General features: G+C 34.9%; 1 protein-coding gene across 1 annotated transcript in view; it reads left to right on the top strand.

Annotated features, from left to right (window-relative positions):
* ASXL3 (ASXL transcriptional regulator 3) overlaps positions 1-18,647 on the top strand; it is a 170,995-nt gene that overhangs the window by 79,753 nt on the left and 72,595 nt on the right. The window contains exons 5-7 of the mRNA XM_054694109.1: positions 2,215-2,336; positions 10,977-11,094; positions 12,037-12,156. Coding sequence (XP_054550084.1) covers positions 2,215-2,336; positions 10,977-11,094; positions 12,037-12,156 — 360 coding nt within the window. The remainder of the gene's footprint in view (positions 1-2,214; positions 2,337-10,976; positions 11,095-12,036; positions 12,157-18,647) is intronic.

The following is an 18,647-nucleotide window of genomic DNA, read 5'->3' as shown; positions in this document are numbered from 1 at the left end:
TAAAATAAATTTCTAAGCAAATTGGTGAATTTATTCAGTTGTCTAGTATGCAGAAACATTCTCATTTTTTCCTTAAGTTCCCTAAAATCTATTTGGTTCTGTTTTATGGCTAGCTCATTAGTAAGTTTACATTTTTCCAAGTGGAAAGGCTACTCTAAAAATATGAAAGTAATAAAGCATTTACTAATTCATACTTTACTTCTGGTTGAGTTAGTATGATACCATTCACATCTGTCAATCATCATCCTATCGTTACCTTCTTCTTGTCTCCCCAGTTTGTTATATTTTATATAATATCTATGCAATCATAAACATATTTTTTTCCTTTGAGAATATAAACTGATGATTACTTTTGATAATTCTTGATAAGTAAACTTTAACAAAGTGTTAACAAATTAGTAACCCAAAGAAGAAGCTTAGGAGCTATAGATTATGCAAGTCATATTATAAAATGTTTCTTAACTAGCACATTTAAGGAAGACGTCATTGCGGAATAAAAAAAGTTCACATGATCTTTAATTCAAGAACTTCTCTCACTCTGTGAACAAATATTTAAACCGTAATATTCTTTGGGTCAGTCACTCTGCCCATAGTTCTCAATTTTTGCATTTTAGGTGAAAAATATCTTGTCTTCCCTGACCTCATTAACTCCAACATGATGTTAAATTAAGCTTCTTTAGGCACTGGATTTTCTGCAACAGTTCTTGGCTTACAGACCAAGTATTTTAAGTGGAAAATGATGGGCCTGCCCCTGGGTTCCAGCTCTACTGAGCATTAACTGTATAACAATGGCAAGTTACTGAGCTGCTGAAACTCTAGTTTTCTCTTTCCAATATGGAAATAATTCCTTTCCACCTCTAAGGAAGCTGCAAGGATGAGATGGAATTGTACATGTCAAGTGTCTGGCATTAATTACTGCCAATTATTCCATCTTCCATAACTTTCTCATTTTGGTTTCCTGATTACTTTCTGTATTAAAACAAAACTTGATTAACTCTTTTTCCCTAACATTCTCTTTCCTGAACTGCATTTTTGTTGTCGACCATCTGTGTTTGAGTCTATCTAAAGCAGCTTGAGTCTCTGCACGGTGCATGTGCCTGTGCTTCCATTTTTGACTAGTATAGTTTTCACTCTTCCTCCTTCCTTTAAATCTCAGGTCAGAATCCTCCTAAGTTACTGTTCATTGCAAAATTTTCTTGGATTTGTGTAACCTTGATGCCCTTAAAAAATCATATTTTGAGTCTTAACAGTATGTTCTGAAGTTTTTCTCTTGTATCTAACTTCCTCTTGCCTGCTGTCTTAGACATATGCCTCCATTCTACCATCACTCACAGCGATTCCTTGCTTTGATTTTCGCAGCAATTCCTTCTCTTCTAGAGTGCACAGGAAAGGGCCTGCACCTACATTCTGGCCCAGACACTCAGTGTTAGCCCTGGTGTCTCAGGTGGGATGTTTGAGATTAGAAAGTAGTGTTCTGACTCTAGCATGAATTTCATGGAGCAGAAAGTGAACATGGGTGAATTGCTGATCCATGTCAGCAAGGCATTGTTTATTCTAGAAAACAGACATTTTGAAGAAAATGTCTTCTATAAATAAATAGGCAAGAGAAAATCCTGACTCTGGTCAAAATGGACAGACTAAATTGTAATCTGCAGAGGATACAATTTTTGTGAAAAGACTTGTCTTATTTGACACCCAGCATCTTGAATTTCATTTTTTCTTTTCCCTTGCAATGTGACTTGATCCATAGCAGAAGATAAATATGCACCAGTAGATTCTATAGAAGGGTTATTGTTAGAGTAATCAATATACCTTTGGTATTGGTAGATTTAAACAAATTTCATTAATTTAGATGTCTTCAGAATACTATGCATTTTCCAATCTCTGTATTCAGATTCTTAAAGTGTCTGCTGTCTTTCAATTCTTGAGGCAGATCGTGTGTTATTTTTTTATGTCCGTACAATTGCCCCATGACTTAGAAATCATAATCAATTAATGGATAAGCAAACGGAGGCTTAGGGAGGTTAAATGTAACCGTGGCCACACAATTATTAAATGATCTCTTCAAATCTGGATCCTCTTCTTTTTATTGTGCTATTTTGCTTTATTTTAGGTATCCATTTTCACTTGGAGAAAAGCTCCAAGTGAGTTAATTACAGTGGATATAAAAAAGGAATTCAAATTAGTAATATCATTATCTCTCTCTGATTCTAGTTTGTGCAAAGCAGGTAACTGATGAAGCATCTTCCACTCGAGATTCAAGCCTTACTAACACAGCAGTGCAAAGCAAATTAGTGTCTTCCTTTCAGCAACACACCAAAAAGGCTCTTAAACAGGTAAGACAGCTAACATTCATTCTTTGTTTTGCAATTCTGCCTATATAAGGTGATGGATATTCTGTGGCTCTAGTAAAATAGGTAAGAACCTAGCAATCAGAAAGCAATAGAAATATCATGAATGCAACCACTTCCATAAAATCAAATACACTAATTTTAATCTGTGCTAAGCGTGAGGAGAGATTTGGCTGAGAACTTCATATGAAATAGAATAGGAAAAATGTGCTTGGAAACATAAAACAATTTCTATTAAGATTTGTGTGTATAATTCATAGTAAACATGCTGCACTAATAAATGCATTGCATATTTGGAAAATAATGTCTATTTATATGTTCATGTTTATCTGATAGTTGACCTAAAAAAACATACTTTTTTATCATTATGGAGATATATTAAGTTACAAATAGGAAAATCAGTAATTTTGGCTTACTTATATATGCAGTATATCCATCAGTGAGTGTTGCTTGGTGTTGAATGGAGGTTAACTTTGCAGTATCATCTCCACATTGCATAAGTAGTTGTGTCCTCTGTGTCTTTGCCCCTGAGGTGGTATCTGCTTGTTGGGGGGCAGGGAGCCATAAGTTATAAGGTCTTACATGCTCACACACACACACACACGTATATGTACATATATAATTCTGTAACCTTTTATATATATAAATATAACTTATAGAACATATGTGTGTTATATAATTATAAGATTCCCCTCTGAGTTGTGATACAACCAGGTTTGCATCATTGCTATTCACTGTGTGACTCCAAATAAGCCACTTTTCTTCCCTGAATCTCAATTTTCTTCTCTGGAAAATAATAGTACCTTTCACATGGGAGTGATCTGAGAATAAGCATGTGGTAGAGTGAGTGATTGGCTCATAATAATGCTCAATAAATGTTACCTACTGCTGCTGCACTGACAAATTCTGAACTGTGTAGGGAAAAATGGAAGAGATAATAATGGTTCAATGGGGACAGTGCAGGATGATAATACTAATGTCAAAAGTGGAAAACTCATATATTTAGCACTAAATTCCTGGTTTTCCCTCTTTGGCAGCATTCCTCTTATTTATTTATTTTTTTAAAATTTGATCTTTTTGTGACAATCCCCATCCATCCCACTCTTTGGTAACCCTATCAAACCCAGAAATTGAGGTAATATTCTGGTGATATATTTATAACAAGACACGAAAACTATGGTTTTTGAGTAAAGTTTAAATTGCTTTAAAAGCCCCACCAACCTGTAAAACTTCTAAGAGATTCATACCAATCTCCTAAACTTGGAGCTGTTCTACCAGTTTCTCTTTACTTCAAAAAAGGAAAGATAGGAAAGAAACTTAACATTTGTTTTACTGAATTATATTACTTTCCTGTATTTATTTTTGAAATTGCAGTATTTCCATTCATTGGCATTATATTTAGGATAATAACCATGCTTCATCCTACATCGGTCAAATAATCTTTGGTGAATTTGCTATTTATAGTATTGCCCTTGTGAAATGTTTCAGATGCCAAGAATAAAATTGAATTCAGTGTTGAGATCTTTTTTTAATTGTTGAAATAAAGGTTGGATAATGATATGGAAGCTGGGAAAAGGCTTATTCAGGTGGCAAATAGGATGCAGGTAATAAAATACTAATCAGCATAGAACAAAAGATGCAAAACTGGATACTGGTAGTTGTAGCATTTAAGAATCACAGATGGGATCATAAATGAAACTCATACTTCTGAAGAGCAGTGATTTAGAAAATGAGTACACCAGGAAATCTTCCTGTAAATGAATGTAAAGATAAAGACTCAAGTATCTATATTGACATGTCTCATTATTTTTTACTTTCTTCATTTTGATCTCATGGCATTTGAACATTTTTTACAATTGCTAGAATATTATACAACTTTGAGTTAGTGGCTGTTTAATTTTGTTTTGTGGTACAGCATGAGTTCATGGCAAGTACCATTTGCTTGCTTTAGGAAGTAAGCTTTGTTAAAAAGCCTGTCCTGTAAGCTTCTTAATGTCTCAAAAGAGATGTGTTTTCATTTCTTAACTTCCTATTGTATAACCTAGTAACAAATTAGTTACCAAGTGAATATAACATAATATATACCATATATGCTAATGTTTGATTAATAATCAAATTCATATTGGAAATACATTTAGAAGAAAAGCTGTTCTTGCAGAATTTTGCCCAGATTCCCTGTAATTGCTGAATTTCTTAAGACAGCATTTCAAAAATTGACTGAACATGCAGGATTTTAAATTGTAGCAGCCTCAGCAAATTTGCAGGTTTCTTTTCTTTTGGATAGTTTTGAATGACTATAACCATGTGGAATTCTAAATGTATTATGTACATATGTGTGCCCGTTCTGTGTTTGTTAATGTTTTATACATACACACAAACATCATAATCTTATGAATGTAAGGTCAGCTGAATGATCCTAATAATTACATTAGCTGACATTTACTTTTCTGAATTCTAGATATTCTGCTCTGCATTTTACATGTGCTGTGCCACTTAATCCTCATGCAAATTCTTTAAAGTATGTACTAGTTACCCCATTGTTCAAATGAGGAAACTAAGATAATTTGCCCAAGATCATCCAACAAATAATTTTTTGAGAGGACATTTGAAACCATAATCATAGTTTTAGATTCTGTTTTCTTAACTAATACTGCCTTTCTGTATATGGTATGTAAAGCAATAGACAAGTTTTTGACATTATCCAAGGAAATTTGCATTCTTAAATATTTGTATAAAGGAAAGGGATAGAGTATACTAATAAGAATATTATTTTTGATCACAGACTGCTTATATTCAGTATCAGAACATATTAATGGCAGGCACTTAAATATGTTTGCTCTTATCATATTTCTTTTTTTTTCTAAAGATTTACTTTTATTTTTATTTATGCAAGCACTGGGTACAGTCAGAAGCGTGGGAGGGTGAGAGAATTCACCAGAGCCAGAGCCGGGAGCAGAGCAGGCAGAAGGACCAAAGTACACTGCTAAGGGGGGCAGCGGGCGGCAGGAAAGGTCTGCGCGCCATGTGAGACCCTCCTCCGGTGACTGGGGAGCAGCCGGGGATCGAACTGGCGCTGCAGAGACTGCAGGCAACTTCGCAACCCAGCGCTCAACTGCTGCGCCACCGCCCTCTTATCATATTTCTAGAAATATATCCTGAATCAATAGGGCCTTAGAAGTTCAATTATATATTGGCCAGTGTAGATTCTTAGAAACAAGTAATTTAAATAAAAAAGCAAAGCTCAAAAGCTTTATAAGCATAAAGAAAGTGAAAAATAATAATTTGCAACAAATCTCCATGTAAAATATAACAGGTATAATTTTCCATATCTGAAGCTCCTACTCTCTACTCCCTTGCCCAACTAAAAGACAGCAATAGAAAGAGTATGTTCTTTTACTTCTCACTACTGTGGATTACAGTGCAATTATAGGCTGGACAATAATATAGATGGTATCATACCCCCATGGCTATTGCTATAGAATATTTACATTGTTCCAAAATATTTGGGTCCCTTTTACTTTGTGATCATCAAAAAGATCTTTGACATCATATGTTGGGTGTAATTGCATGAATAATAAATTGTTATTTCAGTAGGTTATTTTTTTCTAAGTAAGCATATTCAGAAGTCTCTGGAGAGCAGCAGATTGCTGATTATTACCCTGTTCCCAGGCTTCTTTCTGCCTTATTATTCTAGTTGTGATACTCCTAAAAAGAATAAAATGATTAGATTTTGAATTTCAAAGAAGAATAAGAAAGATTAAATTTTGAAATTTTTTAAATAACAGAATCGAATGATGAAAGAAGGATGAGCTCTATAATGATGGGAGGTAACATGGAGAATAAACCTTTCCATGTTGTTCCTGTTGGTTTATCTCACAGAATTAATTCATAAAGTCTTCATATCAAAAAGCATATATATTGTTGGTATTTTGTTTTCACTTTGTATGTTTGACCAACACTGAAATTCCAAAGGTTATGTTGCATGGTGGCAGTTTGAGAACATGGGCATTGACATTTATCATATTGCCAACAAAGCAGGTTGTTGCTGCCTGTTGTAGCCAGCGGTGTGATATGTGTGTACTTCTAATAATCTTAGTATTTGCAGCATGTGAAATTTTCATATTTTTCAGTAATGGACTTAAACTACATTCAGTGCATTAAGTTATATTGTTAGTCTTGTTGCTCTGAAAATAAAGCATGCCTTCTTTGCCCTATGCAAATTTCAAGTTAATACAAAACACTGTGATTTCAAATTTTTTTTTCCAGAAAAGAAATGAGAACCAATTCATATTTTTAGAATTCTGATCAACTTTCTGTTTAACAAATAAAATATCTATTTTTTTTTGTTTCTTTTTACAAAGGGAATATCACCATATGTCTCCAGAGAAAAGTGTGTTCAGTTAGCATCTTTTGATTTCTTTCTGTTCATTTATTTATTTATTTATTTTTAAGAAGCATGTATTTTTATTTATTTGTTTGTTTGTTTGTTTATTTATATATACACTGGGTACAGTCAGAAGCAAGGGAGGGTGAGAGAATTCACCAGAGCCAGAGCGGGGAGCAGAGCAGGCAGAAGGACCAAAATACACTGCTGAGGGGAGCAGCAGGCGGCAGGAGAGGTCTGCGTGCCATGTGGGACCCTCCTCCAGTGGCCAGAGAGCAGCCGGGGATAGAACCGGCGCGGCAGAGGCCGCGGGCAGCTTCGCAACCCAGCGCTTAACCGCTGCGCCACCGGGGAGGCCCTCTTTCTGTTCATTTAAAGCCAGAATTATAATTGATTTATGATATGATCTTTACTTTTTCTGTACTTACTTGACTCCTTTATATTTATTTTCTTACAAAATTAGTTATTTCCAGTTTCAAGCCTGTACATTTCTTTCATACCAAATAGTATGGCTATTAAACTTGATAAGTCCTGTACACTCTGTATTGGGGTGCTTGAAAATAACATTCCCTTATAATAGACTGAATTTATACTTACCATCTGCTTGTTTATTTAGGTTTTGATATTGCTTCTTTCTTCACCTGAAATTACAGTATTTAAAGTTGTTCAGTAAGGTATTCCAATTAGCTTTCCAGAGTATAGCTAAGATGAGTAGTTAGAGGTGTCTCATTATCCCTCTAAGATGAATTTAGACTAAAATAACGTTATATAATATCAGTGTCAAAATAAAACCGTGTTATAGCTTGATCAATAGGGACACAACTAGCTAATTAAGACCTTTGATGAAAAGTAGGAAAAAAGCACCCCCCCCTTAAGTTGTAACCTCTTTTCAGGATACCCTTGTGCAGAACAAACTTTCCGTGACCTTTGAAAGTAGCCCTCCTAATCCTACTTTCTTAATTTATTAAATCGATTTACATTTTTCAGCCTATGGGATATGCAAGTTTAGATGGTTACAAATGAAATAGCATCTATATTTTTAATATAATATGAAATAGGAATTGTCTTGTTCTCTTGGAATTTTAGTTAAAACTCAAAACTGAGACTAATGGACTATAAGCATAAGCTGTTGTAAACAGCAGTGCTAGCCATAGCCTCAAGAAGAGAAGGCCAATGGCCCATTGACCATCCTCCAACAACCTATGTAAAAAACAGCTCTGTGAATTTCCTATTTAAACATCTGGTAAGTATTAATACTCTAGTGTGTGTTTTACAGGAATATTTACTTACAAAATTTGCCCAACATTACTCAGCTAGCTAAGTCTTTCTGTGACTCTGTAGCCTCACCCTTCATCATGACTCCACAGTTACTAAGACCACTCTGGAGCAGCCCCATTTCTCTGAAGGGCAGCACATTAAAACAGGGAGGTTCTAATACCTTTCTCTGGCAGTAGTCTGACTCATTTATTTGAAAAGGTGAGGAGTGGTGGGAATGGTGTTTAGCAGATGTCAAAGATTTGTGTCCTTACTCTGAATCTGACTCAGTCTTATTTGTTCTGTCTGGCACAATATTTAAAAACACAAATACTCATCTAAAGTCCAGTTGTGTTTCTCTTGAGTTGTTACTGCCTTCTCCAATGAGGTGTGTGTTTTCCCACTCACTTCAGCATCCCCCTCTGTCACTGTTTACTCTTGCCAGTGTGTTCCAAAAATCATTGCATGTTTTCAAAGGATTGTGAAAAAGAGACTCAGCATTGTTTGAGTGGTTGATGTGTACGTAGTTGCAGAAATAGAATTGCACAGCCAACCAAAGTGCGGGGAACTAGCCTCTTTACTTGCAGCATGCATGCCCTACAATCAGAGACCAGGGATCACTGTGAGACAGAAATTGATAAAAGATCTGCTTTATTGACACAAATGCCAGAGTTCTCTTGTTTGGAACCAGCCCAAACTATCCTAAGCAACTCATTTGAGACAGCTTTGCTTCTCTTTTCCCCTCCACTTTCTGATCTGCTTGAAAGTGTGTCCCCGGTGTCCAGAATCCTACTTTCTAGAAAGTTAATTGGAATCTTCATGGTAACCTAAGATTACACCCTAACATGACTATGGATCTTGTAAATCCAATCAAGATACCCCTTCAAATAACTGAACTTTGAAATTCCTCAGAATTTTCCCTGTACCCTGAGGCTTTACTGCTGTAACTGGCGTCATAGTACATAAACACTTTCAAAGTTTGCTTATATACCCCTAAAAAAAAAGTTATTTGAAGTGAAATATATTGCTTTTTTTTACCAGAAGTAAAATTGCTTTAATATACTTAAAGCAATCTATTTCTTATATGATGGGCATAATTTTGGTCACCTGTAGGCACAAATGTTGCATTTAGTATCTCAAAAAAATATTGTATTAATATTGTTCAGGCTTTTGGAATAGGGGATACATATTATGAAAAGTTCATTGAGATGGAGTCAGTATTAACATTCCTTTATGCCTTCCCCATCTACAAAATTGATTCTTTAAAATCAAAAATAGCTTTGTTTATTATTGTCATCTTTATTACTACTACTGTTATTTTTTCTGTCATGCCTTCTTTGTCCAGCTACTTATTTTTCTGTGTACAGTTCTATCAACTCTAAAAATGGAGGACAAATATTTTGTAATTTAAATTATTTTATTACAGATGCTATAAAAGGCATGGCATCTTTGATTCCTGATTCCAGCTTCTAGGTCTATTGTTACTTCTTTTTCTTAACTGGTATTTTCCAAAATACATCTCCCTACACCAATATAAAGTAATTATTTTAAAATGCCCATTTGGGTTGTCAGGGGAATTCTCAAGGGAAATCTATGATGTGTGAACTTCTATTTTATAGCACACATGCTCTCATTGAATATTATTGACGACAGGCTAAAGATCAGGGGGATGGCATCTTACTCATCTTTGTATTTCTTGTCCCTCTACAGTGCCTGGTACTTTATAGTTGAAGGGAAGATTTCTTATCACTAGCCACAGTATCATTTGTAACAGAATTTTCAAGTCATGCACTTTCCCATCTGGTTTTAAATCTCATCTGAAAATGTCTTCTCTCATTTAAATGGTATTTAATTTTTCACTTCTATAATTATTCCATTACTAAATCTTCCAATCAACAAGTTGGACATTCAGTTAACTATCCTTTATAAATAAAATAGCACTGTTTCTGACAGCCATGGGTGTATAGTCAATGCAGTTTTTCAAGAGACTTTGACAACTGCTGGTTGAAAGCATTAATCACATAATTGGGATGTTATAGAATTGATAGAAATTACATAGAAACCAGAAACAGAAAAGTCTGAGACTGTCTGTGCCAGCCTTTTAACCTTTTGAGGAGTTTTAGCATTCCTATGACTGTGAACTTAATGGCCCTTCGGTTTCTTGTGCTTAAGACCCTTTTTATTACAGGTAATTTTCTGTGTAAAGCGATCAGCTAGATAAGCTGTATTTCAAAACTTTTAAATGTCTTTTATTGCATTATTATCACCATGGTTGATTCATTTATGAAACACAAAGCACTCCCATTTGGAGAGATTTATTCTCCTATCAGTTTTTTTTCCTGGATTTGCCAGAACGCCGTCATGTTCGTGTTCTGAAGGTTAATGTCCAAAGTCAAGCAGACAGAAGCCAAGTGCTGCAAGGTTTCCAAGATTAGGACTGATTCCCTTCACAGAAATAAATGATTCCTGCCATGTTCAGTGATTTTGTGCAGCGCTCCCCACGGCTGAGTGAGTGCATCAATACTGTAGTCCTTACCTGCTGTACATACTGATGACACTTGGTGTTAACTTGATTGACTGAGCAGTGCACTGGAGAGGACGCACCTGCAAGAGAAGTGCAGACACATATATTTTTATCCTGGTGTTGAAACATTTATTTTACATTTATTTTACTTGGGAGTCGTGGTTTCAAATTCATGGGCTTTCAAGCCACGCGGCTAAGGTAGAATAAACCTTTAAGTGCTGCTTTGTTTTCAGAATTATACTGAAAATTGTCTCAGATTTAGTCCCTCTGCCAAAACCTGATTTTATGTTTTTGGGGAAAAATGACATGAAGGTGACTATTAAAAATCCTGACAAATTAGTGATTCTTTGGAATTTAATTCTCTTAAAGAGGTTCTGTCTAATGATGGGCAAATGGATCATTTATTTCAATTATGAGAAATCATTTTGACTATATTTTTACATTTTATTATCATGTTTTATAGGCTTTGAGACAGCAGCAGAAAAGAAGAAATGGAGTTTCAATGATGGTAAACAAGACTGTTCCTCGTGTTGTTTTGACACCATTAAAGGTGTCTGATGAGCAGTCGGATTCGCCTTCAGGTAAAGAGTTAAAATATTGTATGCTTGGCCAGTTTCTTCCCAGAGGAGACGTCCTCACTGAGAGAGAAGTCACGAATTTTCTCTGAAACTGAGTAATAACTTCCATTTTTTCAGACCTTAGAATCTTTCAGTAATTCAAAAATAATAGGATAGTTTGCTCTTAAAAAAAAAAGGCAGCAGCTCACTCTTCATCAAAGGACTTCATTTGCTAATGTCAATAGGTGTAAGAAAATGTGTGGTAATGCTAGGTGGATTTTGTTGTTGTTGTTGCTTTGTCTTTTGTTTGAATGTTGAACTTTAATGGTGGACCACATGCTGATGTGTAATGCCATCAAAAGCAGTTCTTCTGGGAGTGTGAATTTGTTTTTCTGTATTCTGCCGCAGAATCAGCCATCCTTTATTAGGTTTTGTGTCCTGGCAACATTCTTCTCACCTCATTGCAGCCCTGACCTTTTCTTCTAACTTACCTTCTGTCACGTTATCTCTGCTATGTACCATTCTATTTATTATAGATTGATGTTTGCATTTTCTGTTCGTACATCAACATAGTTATTTATAAAAGTATGATGTCTTCCTCTCTGCAAGCCTCTCTTGTTCCTTCATCTTTCTGTCTCTGTCTTGCATCATCTCAAAATAGCATAGTATTGTTGAAGCTTATTCGTGTATTTTTACAAAAGATCTGAGTGTTTCTTTTTAAAAGCTATCAGATCAGTAAATGTGTTTTTGACTCCAGTATTAGACCATCTGTTCCTGTTTTTGTTCTGTTTGATTGATTTATTGGGCTTTTCGCTTTATATCCAGTAGAAGAATCAGATTGTGGCCAAAGGTAGTGTATCTTTTAGAAAAAGAGATTACATCTATGGTTTTAAAGACAATTTCAGATTTTTCTTTTCAAGGACAGCAAGAGGAAGATAATGACATAATAACTATTTCCTTTTTTAGGATCTGAATCTAAAAATGGTGAAGCAGACAGTTCAGATAAAGAAATGAAACATGGGCAAAAATCTCCCACTGGAAAACAAACAAGTCAGCACTTAAAACGATTAAAAAAGTCTGGTTTAGGTGAGTGTTCAACAGACTATGACATTTCACATATTTGAGATTTATATCTTTTCAAATGAAATTTTAGAAATTTCTTAGAACATGTTTTAATGGTTAAACAAGGAAATTTAAAAAGCTTTCCAATTTACCTCAACCCAGAAGGTGCTAAATAACAAAACAAAGTTACAGTGATCTCAAGTGTATTGCTAAGTATGTGAATGATATTGGATGAATAGAGGCTAAAGATTTAAAAATGACTTGTGTATTCGAGTAATCATCTGCCAAGTCATGATTCTACCTAAAATGCAATGTTTTGTTTCTGCAACTGGGTTTCACTTTATTAGAGTATAATGGATTGAGAGGAAAATCTTATAAAGGGTTTCTTGAGCTGGAGAGTACATTACCACTGGGGTCTGTTGTATAAAACTGCTTTGCCTTGCTTTTCATCCATGTTGCTTGAAATACTCAATAGGGCTTCTTTTCTGTAATTGCTAAGAAGTGTAGGAGACACAGTCCTTGGTGTTATAAGATGGTATCAGGTTTTCTTCTGAAAATGTCCCTCCTGATAATTTTCGATCAAAAATTCAACAGCAGCATTCAGGGGAAAAAGGAGTATGATAATAAAAAAGTTGCAAATAAAACCATCTTGTGCTAAGCATTACAATTCTTGACAGAATCTGCCTTGTAGGATAATACCTGGACCGAATTGTACTTCTCTCTCATAGTTATTACAACTCCAAATAAGGTAGCGGTTGTGACCTGGATCATTGTAACATTTTGTAAAACAGTTGGTACGAATTACAAATTTATGTACCTTAGCTTTAGTACTGGTTTGGCCACCTACTTACTTGACAAGTTAGGATAATTCTTATTGCAGTTTGCAAAATTCAAACAAGATTTTAACACATTTACTTTTTTTTTTTTAATTTCCATAGAGGCTTGTTGATTGCCTACTATATACCAGGCTGTTTGGTAAATCCTGGGAACGTGCTTTAATAAAAAGTTTTTGCGGTATTCATCATTGGTTTACAAAATTATTTAAACTTGGGGATTGAAACTTCACACCTTGATATATGTGTGTGTGTGTATATATGTGATATATATCTATATGTGATATATATATGTGTGTGTATATATATGTGTATGTCTCACCACACCCACCAAAGTTCTAGTGCCATTCCTACTATGAAATTACCTCTTCTACACTTTTCTCCTGCTCCCTTCATCTCTGGTAACTGCTATAGTTTTCACAGTCTGAGTTATTTTTGTTGGTCTTTGTTCATTTGTTTGCTTTGTTTATTCATGTTCCACATAGGAGAGATGCCATTCAGTGATTGCCTTTCACTTTGACTTATTGCTTAGCATAATCACCTCAAGTTCTAATCCTCAAGAAAGGCAACATGTCATCTTTTCAAATAATTGCGTAGTATTCCATTGAGTACATATATATATATATATATATGCTCCATTGAGTACATATATATATATATTCCATTGAGTATATATATATTCCATTGAGTACATATATATATATATACTGAAATTTCTCTATTTGGTCATTTATTGAAGACCTTTTTGGTTGTCTCCTTGTCTGGTTATTGTGAATTTTTTGTGAATTATTTTTGTGAATTTATAGCTATTTTCATAGGGGTAATCAATAAAAACTCTGAATAGGATTTATGTATTCCCAGATAAGATTGCTTTGGAGAAGCAGAATTTATTTTTTGCTTTAAATTCTTTAAATATAACAAATTACCTCTTTTGCATCACTTTCAAAGCTAAATACAATACATTTTGCCTAGAGCACAGTGGATGCATTTGTGTTTGTATATAATCAGTCTTACATATTTGCTTATGTGGATTTGTTCTACTCTTTTGGGTCTTATAAATGCTTTAATATGATTAGCTTCTGAAATAAAAAGAACTATTATGAGAGAGTAATAGATGAAGAAAGTACTGAAAAAAAATCCCCAACCCATCCAAAAAATAATTAGGTTTTATACCCTAAGCATATTAAGTCAGTTACTTTCAGTTAAAAAGTCTGTTACCATTCTCAGTAAACTTGATGCATATCATGTTTTAAGAAAATTCAAAGCACAGAACCTCTCTTAAATTGCTTAGCTAACTTTAGGCTGAACCTATATTTAGGTCTATCTGAATCTATATTTTGTTTTTAGGATCCTCTCCAGTGCTCAGGTCTTCAGTCAGGCTCTTTTATATTCTTACTGTTGTTATTACTTAGAAGTCCTGCATATCTCTAAGTATCTTACCTGCTAGAGTTTGTATTATCATAGCATTTTAATTGACTTCTTGGCAAATTTAAAGGTGATAAATGAGAACACCCTGTTTTTTTTTTTAAAGATTTATTTATTTATACAATAACCGGGGTACAGGCCAGATGTGAGGGAGGGTGAGAGGATTCACCAGAGACAGAGCGAGGAACAGAACAGGCAGACTGACGAAATACACTGCTGAGAGGAGACGGGGGGCGAGACAGGAGAGGTCTGCTATGCCATGTGGGATTCTCACTGGTCAGCCGGGATCAAACCTGCGCTGTAGAGGCTGTGGACAGCTTCACAGTGCAGCGCTCAACCGCCTGCACCACCAGGGAGGCCCCACCCTGTTCTTTTTAACCAGCTTTCCTTTCGGTTACAAAGTAGTAGAAATAATGAAGTCACTTTAATGAAGAAATGGAGAAGTGTAATCATATTCACTGACTAAATTTAATGGAATGTTCTAGGTATTTTTATATAATTTATCTCATTTAGTCCTTTTTCAGAAATGCAAAGTACAGTGATTTCCATTTGTAGCTGGAAAAACTGAGGCACAGAGGGTTAAGAAGGTTGCCCATAAATGATACAATTAAGATACAAGCCAAGATACAGTTAGTTCAAACCATTAATCTTAGATATGATCTGAATGTCAAATTAGATTATAGACTTGCAGGAACCTTCCAGGAGCAACATAACACTCCATGAAGTGATGTGTCTGCCATAGTTGTTAAAATGCAACTTCTAGTTACACAGAAGGAAGCTCGCAACTATAAAATTCCCTGGCTGATCTTGTATGGTGGGATTTAAAATGTCAATTAAGGTAAAACTCTGTTAAAAATAAACTGAAGGTGATAACTGGGAATAACTGTGACTGATTGACTACCCTAGCAAGCAGCAGAGTGGAATGTCTCATTTTGTGCATGTGAAGTCAATAGTACGTTTCTTTAAACAGATTTATTCATGCATACAAGAACTGGGGTATAGGCCAGAGGTGTGGGGGGCAAGATTATTCACCAGAGACAGAGTGGGGAACAGAATAGGCAGATTGACTGAAATACACTACTGAAGGGAAATTCAGGACAAGTCTGCTGTGCCATGTGGGTTATCTCCCTGGCCGGGAATTGAAGTTGTGCTGCAATGGCTGCGGATAGCTCCATAGTGCTGCAGTTGAACCCCTTGCACCACCAGGGAGGCCCAAAGTCGGTAGTACTTATTAAACCTCCAGTGTATGCCCAGCACTATACAATGAAAAATGAAAAATGGAAAAAAATAAAGCTTTAAAAGTAACCATGTCCAGGCAGTAATCCCTGTCTCTTTTTAGAATGTAATTGTTTTGATATTCTGTGACCTTAGGAGTCTTATGGAGTTAAAGTTTTCTATGTGCTATGAAGCATTTTAGAATCAGTATAGTGTTTGGTATTCTGCAAGGAATATTTATATGCATTTTTCTCCCCTCCTTTGCCATTAAGTTGTTAATTTCTGGGGAACAATGGCCTATCCATCTTCCTATTCCTTAATGTGTCCATTATATCATTCCTGTTGTGTAAGCGCTAAATAAGTCTTGAATTAATTATTTATATGTAACTGAATGGGTTAATAAGTTTGGATGAGGTAGCCTATAGGTTTTAGCGTAGTAGCACACCTACTTATATACCTCTGAATAAAAATGATCCCCGTGCTCTTGGGGAAGATCATTCTTTGTGAACCAATGTATAACTACAAACCAGTGCAAAGAAAGATGATCCCACACAAAAACCTATTGGCAGCGACAGGGAGAGCTTGTCCTCCCTCATCTTTTTTTTCCCCACCAAAGTCAGACATCTAATTCACACAGTTTCAGAAATGTTATTTTAACCATCTTTGCCTTTTATAGGGAGAGGTAACTGTATATTAGTACTCCCTGTTGAAGCCATTCTGAATTAAAACAACTGCTCTAAGATTGTTCTAACTTAAATTGGTAATTATGAAACTAAATCCTGTCAAAATCAGACTTTAGGGCTTTTTCCTCTGTGATATTTCTCTGACATGGTATAAAATACTTCTAATTATCCCTTAATTGTTTCCTTTTGCTCTCTGGCAATTTCTGACTGTAAGATATTCACTCTATTCTATGTATAGGTTTTACCTGGATCTTGGAATCTCAAGCACGTATAGCCCACTGCACAATGGACCACAGTGTGTTTCCTTGAGTATCCTGCAGTTAAGGGAACATTGCAGATGCCTCAGGTCCCTTCACATGACAGCTTCCTTGGAGAGGGTTAGGAGCACACAATTAAACAAAATTGAGCTTCGGCTTTCCTCAATCATTCTAGCTCTGATGGTGATTTAGGACTTCTTTTGAGAAACATGTCACTCTCAACTTGGCAGTCCATTATTTTAACATACTTCTTATTGTTTTGTTTGTTCTTGGTCAGGGTTATATATAAAAATTATGGGAATATTTTTCAGTAACTTTCCTATTGAAAAGACATGGTACCCTGGCAGCTAAGTGCATTTAAAATAAATAATGGAGCCAAAGAGTGTTTGTTGGATGGTGTTATAATACAAAAACAAACAAGAAACCTTGTTGGCACCTCTCCCATTTCTAAATCATGCATGATAGAAATCACGATTCTGATATGCATAAAAATAAATATTGCTGACAATATCTATAAGAGATCTTTTATTATCATAGGTCTTGAAAATTAGTGTAAGAGTAAGAGACCAGATATCCAGGCAGTATAAACCACATCCTGTGAGATGAAAGGTAGGTGTGGATGCAAGTGGAGTTTGAAGTACGTGGTTTTCTGCCTCATCAGTTATGTTGCCATCCTCTCTTCTTAACAAATGATGAAACTCATTTAAAATTAGTGGCTACCGGAAGGAGAGTGAGTAAATCAGAAAAAAAGGGACAGGGTGTGGAGGGTAGATTTAAATGTTAAGAGGCAAATTTAATGTAGTATATACATGTTGAATCGCCATCCATCATACCTGAAACTTAGATAATGTTGTAATGCAGCGTCACTTCAATATATTTTTAAAAATGTGATCAATAAAAAAATCATAATAAATTTAAAAAAACTCATTTAAAACCTCCCCTCTGGAATTTTTTGAGGTAATCCTAGTACATTAACCTCTCACTGTCTTCAGAACACTGAGAGGAAGGATTGTGAATATCTTGTTTTGTATTAATTTCTCACATTTTTCTCTAACCAAAATGTAATTTCCTTGAATTAGGGGTCATTGACCTAAAGTGGTTTTTAATTATACTTCTTCCTACACAATCACACAGTAGGCATTTAAAAAGTGCTTGCTAAACAAATCTTAGCTTCTAATGGATGTCTCTGAGGGGTTTTTAATAAATTTCCTCACTGAGTCCAACTTCTGGGATTCGTTCCAATGTATATTATTTGGTTTAATCTTTTGCAGTGAAGAATTACAACTTTGCTAGTTTCATAAAATGTTTCATACTTTTAAAATAAATTAATGCAGAAAAATAAAAACAAAATTTGAATAATAACTCTGAATCCTATCATCCAAGATAATTTTCCCCAGTGTTTTATAAACATTACTTGACATATCTTAATGTGGATCTATAACCAGAGAACATATTAAAAAAACTATATTATACCATTTTAATTAAAAGTACTGAATTTAATTAATTTTACACTGAGTAATAAAGAACAATGGATAAAACCAAAAAACAAAGCTGCTAAACATTGCCACAGATACATTCACACCTACAAGCCCTCTCACATGTTAGAAATATGGAAAATTATTTATTTCAATTTTGGACAGTATAAAGGATGGGGAAATAATTACACTCATAGTCCCTTCTACCTCCATGATTTTGCAAGTTATATTATCTTTTAAACAGGTTGATACAATTATATTGTGTTTTGAAATCATAATGCCTATAGTTTCTTTCACCCTGATACAATGTTTTAATGGATTCAGTGCTCCCCAGATTTTTTTTACATAGCTTCTTCCTTTGTGAAGTCTCCATAGATTCATATCACAGAGATTTACATTTTCCTCTGATAGTTTTTTTGGCCTTAAATTTTAATCTTTGAAACCCATTCTCTGAGGTCTTTCAGAATCATTTCTTGATAATTTCTTTGAGTAAATAAAAACTCTTTCACTTTGATTTCTCTCTGCATTTATTGGAACATAAGCCCTTTGTCTGCCTTTTGCATCTTCTCCTTCCTGGTGTATGAGTGTATGTCTGTGTGTTTACAGATTAATGCATCAATTCTATTT

This window comes from Talpa occidentalis, unplaced genomic scaffold (genome assembly GCF_014898055.3).
Source record: "Talpa occidentalis isolate TD23 unplaced genomic scaffold, MPIMG_talOcc4v2.1 talOcc4.13, whole genome shotgun sequence".
In the NCBI taxonomy this organism is placed as follows: Eukaryota; Metazoa; Chordata; class Mammalia; order Eulipotyphla; family Talpidae; genus Talpa; species Talpa occidentalis.
This window is presented reverse-complemented; position numbering and strand designations above follow the sequence as displayed.